This window comes from Cynara cardunculus (genome assembly GCF_001531365.2).
Source record: "Cynara cardunculus var. scolymus isolate 2C chromosome LG 3, CcrdV1, whole genome shotgun sequence".
Lineage (NCBI taxonomy): Eukaryota > Viridiplantae > Streptophyta > Magnoliopsida > Asterales > Asteraceae > Cynara > Cynara cardunculus.
The window spans coordinates 15,008,494-15,012,519 of record NC_037530.1 but is presented as its reverse complement, the minus strand read 5'-3'; the positions used below and the strand labels follow the sequence as shown (position 1 = coordinate 15,012,519).

The 4,026-nt window shown below is 33.1% G+C and overlaps 1 protein-coding gene across 6 annotated transcripts in view; it reads right to left on the bottom strand.

The window, feature by feature from the left end:
- The window catches only part of LOC112509355 (MADS-box transcription factor 27-like), a 30,244-nt gene extending 27,484 nt beyond the window's left edge, over positions 1–2,760 (bottom strand). For 5 of the 6 annotated variants that reach the window (XR_003068823.1, XM_025114277.1, XM_025114280.1 and 2 more), the window contains exons 1-2: positions 2,645–2,736; positions 2,114–2,303 (exon numbers count right to left, since the gene is read on the bottom strand). Coding sequence is in view for 5 of the 6 variants with exons in the window: in XM_025114277.1 (XP_024970045.1) it covers positions 2,114–2,295 (182 nt within the window). In the remaining variant the exon portion in view is untranslated. Of the gene's footprint in view, positions 1–2,113; positions 2,304–2,644 lie in introns of all 6 variants that reach the window. The other variant, XM_025114278.1, reaches the window with a different exon arrangement.
- Between the last annotated feature and the right edge of the window lie 1,266 nt (positions 2,761–4,026).

Here is a 4,026-nt window from a genome sequence, read left to right as displayed (position 1 = left end):
TACACAAAAAATAGGAATTTTAAATAGTTAATTTGATACTAATATCGATATATTTTTATCAATTTTTTATGATATTTTCAAATTTATATTTTATTCAAAAATAAAAGCATCATCGTTTTTTTCAAAATCACATGGGATCATACTATAACATTGACTGAAACAAAGAATAAAATTAAATATTAAAATCAAGATATATTTCGTTGTATTACGCGAATACTCTAGTAAATAAATAAGACAACCCTCAAATTACTTGTACCGTATAGGACCACATTAATTTAGCCATTGAATATGTTTTCACCCCAAAAACCCATTAATCTATTTTTATGGTTTTATTATCCATCTCCGATCTGTTAAGGGGAAGGGGTCTTAAAGAAAATTGAAGAAAGAAATATGTCTCAGCATAATTTCCTTGCAATTTTTCTCACATATATAGATGAACAAAACAAAAAACTACGTACTAATCTCTTGCATGCCACGACATATTCTAATTTCAAAAGCACACCTGATATGAATATAGTCTACTTATACCCTAACTCTTTAATTAGCCCTTTAAGTTGCCAACTTGATCCTCCATGGTAAAGAACAACAGAAATAATTTCCCAAGACTTCACATAGGTCTTGAGTTTGAATCTCCTCAAGTCAACTGTGATTTTTGTGGTTATTACATTCATGAGGTTAGTTGAGGTACAAAAAGTGGACCGAGCAACCATGGCTGCCAAAAAAAGAAGAATAAGAGGGATCCCATCATGATCGTAAATAATTTCCAAATTCCAACCTTAATTGGAAAATGAAGATTGATAACCACAGGATCCCTACTCCCTTACTATGCACGAAGGGTCAATGAAAGTTCATACCCAACTTCCTTGAGCCATGAGTGAAAAGTGTTTTTTGATAATGAAGATGCCTGCATTTATATTTGAAACTTCTTGTGTAGTTTGAAGTATATGTTCGGAACTAGTAGCTATCCCTACAAAAGAGGAGTGGTGGCACCACCGATTTTTTTTTTTTTTTTCCTTTTTAAACGGCAAAGAATTTTATCAAGTAATCAATCAAAATGATATAACCATGAAGCAACATCCACTAGATTTGGATTCTAATCAAATAATATAACGTCCCATGAAACATCTATTAGACAAAGATTTCCAGATTAACTAATCAAGTCTAATACTTAAATAGAAGTGTGTGTGTGTATATATATATATATATATATATACCACAATACTTGATGGAGGGGGTGTTATAATTAGCATCTACTAGTTCCACTCCTACCCATCTTATGATCGAGAATCAGATGCATGTCTTGTTGGAAGCCTTTGCATGAGCTATAGGTAACTTTGGATTGTGAAACCTCCACCAATAACCTAGTACCAGGATCTTAATTAATTAATAGTAATTCCCCATTAATTCCCCATTGTAGAAAGGGACTTAATAAATTTAAGCTTCAGATACGTACTATAACATACAATTAGCCTCGTAATCTTAATATATTGAATCTGCCTCTAGTAAAATCATATGAACACCACTCAACAATTAACCACAAGAACATACAATTATAAATACACAAACCAAAACCATATTAAAATATAAATTCCTTGCATCATATATATATAGTTTTGTTTAATTTTAAAAAAAGTCAATGAATCCACACGTCGACGTTTTACAGATTTGAGATCAAAATTTTGTTATACTTTTTATATAAATATAATTGATGTTGTTCCTAACCCTATTCTTTCTGCAAAATCAAAAATTTGACTCTTAAAATCAAATCCGCATTTTACTTTTGAGATAGGAGGATAATTTATTGGGAAGAAAGGTAGCAACATAACTTCTTAAGCAGAATCACAAAAATATTTAATATGAAAAATCAAGCAGCTAAACGAAGTAAAATTACAATTTATGATAAATTTCGGTATATATTTCTAAAAATATAAAAAGTTAAAACATATCAAAACAAATATTACCTGAGGATCGAGAAATGTTATTGATTTTCATGTATTATTTTGTATTTTAATAATAAAATCGTTAATTTGCAGGGAAAATTAAACTATAATCACCATCATATCATTTGTAGGATATAGATTAAAGTAGAGGTGATAGATCTAGTCAAACTGACCTAGTGCTCGAGAATTCATGAAGTTTGCCGGTGCTAGAGAAGATCACAACACCAACGTCAGCATCACATAATATCGCCAGCTCTTTTGCCTTCTTCAGCAATCCATTCCTCCTCTTTGAGAACGTCACTTGCCTGCTCGTCGAATTGTCAATCCTCCTTATTACGATCTTCCCCCTCCCCATATCGATCCCTAATTAATCAACAGTCAATTCACAGTATCGATCAATCAACTCAGTCAACAAAAATCATTACAAACAGTTTACAGTCAAGGATCAATGAATAATCTAAAACCAAATTCATTTGAACAACCGCATACACGAACGTATATAATACAAATGTTTATGTGTATAGAGAGAGAAAGAGTAGTCAAGAGACAGATCAAATTCTACATATTAAACAAAAAATCCGAGTCAGAAACTGCATAAACTTAACGATGCTGATTGCTGATCAAATTAAACGAAGAAACTACTGTGTGTTTGTGTGTGAAAAGAAAAAAAGATAAGAGAGAGAAGATCGAAAAAGAGAAGTTACTTTGTGCTTGGAGATTCCTGATGGAGACAAAATCCGAAACAATCGATCGTCGTCTCGCTTCAATCTGTACTTTTCTCTCTCTATATCTGTATATCTCTTTCGACTTTTTGTATCTATATTTTTCTGGTTTCTCGGTTGAGATAGCAATTAGTCGTCTTCTATATAAGGAATGTGGTACCAAAACCCTTCCCTTTCTCTCTCGCTCTCTAAAACCGCTTGTAAAATTTGTAAACCGTTGGTGGTTTTATACACGTGGTCCACCCACTTTTAAGCATTTTTTGCTTTTATTGTGATACATTTACATTTCTGGTTGGTGTACCATGTTGCTCTATCCATCGTGGTTGTCCTTTACCAGTAGATCACTGACACGTGTCGGTGTTAACTTGGAAAACCTTACTTTTCTTTTTTGGTATATTTGATTCCAGGAGGTCCAGATTTTTTTTGTTTGGACTATTTTGCCCTTTGGTATATCATTGAATTGTGATGAATTCTTTTTTCACTTGACCACCCTCACCTTTCCCTATCAGGTATAAAGCTCCCTATGTATCTTTTCTTTTTCTTTTTCTTTTTCATTTTCTTCTCTTTTTTTGCCCTTTTTCTTTCTATTGGTTAATAACAATCATACTATGAGATAAATATACAAGTTGTTGGGCATCAAAACAACAATCTTTGCCCTTTAGCGAAAAAAAATTCAAAGAAAATTCCGTAGGCAAAAGTATTTCATTTACCTATTTTTATCATCATGATCAAAACTTTAACAACTTCATTCATATAAAAGTGATTAAACCTCTGTCGACTCGGACAGTGACTTGTTTCGCACGGCCCATAGTCTTAGTACCATGGACCACTGGAGTTGGGGGATTAAGCAAGGGGGACCAACCACGTGACCAAAGACCGGGCTTAGGCGAAGCCGCACAGGGGGTGCATATAGGGTTGTTTGTCTAGGGTTTTCTCATTCTCTCTCTCCTAACTTCTTTAGTCTTCATTAAATTCGGTTGGTGAGACATAAAGGCTGGTTTTTCAAAGATTTTCAAAAGATTATAAGAGTCTCAAGACTAGATATTTAAGGGTGCATTGAAATTCAAGTCTCCCCGAAGATTTCGTGATTTGCTTGGTTTTCTAGGTTTATTCTAGAAACCAACCAAGTTCATACTACATCTCAAAACTTTTTATGCATGTCAAAAACATCTCTATCTATGTTCTAAATACTTCTTATATGGATTTTTCCTAAATGATGAGATTGGATGATTTCTAGGTTACTCATTTGGTGTTTGATTTGTGGAAAACTTAGATATCATTTTTATGAGGTTTTAAAACTATAATGAAGGTGTCGTCCTCGTCATTGGTGCTTGTTGTGTCAGAAAGCGTAACCCACGATTTCG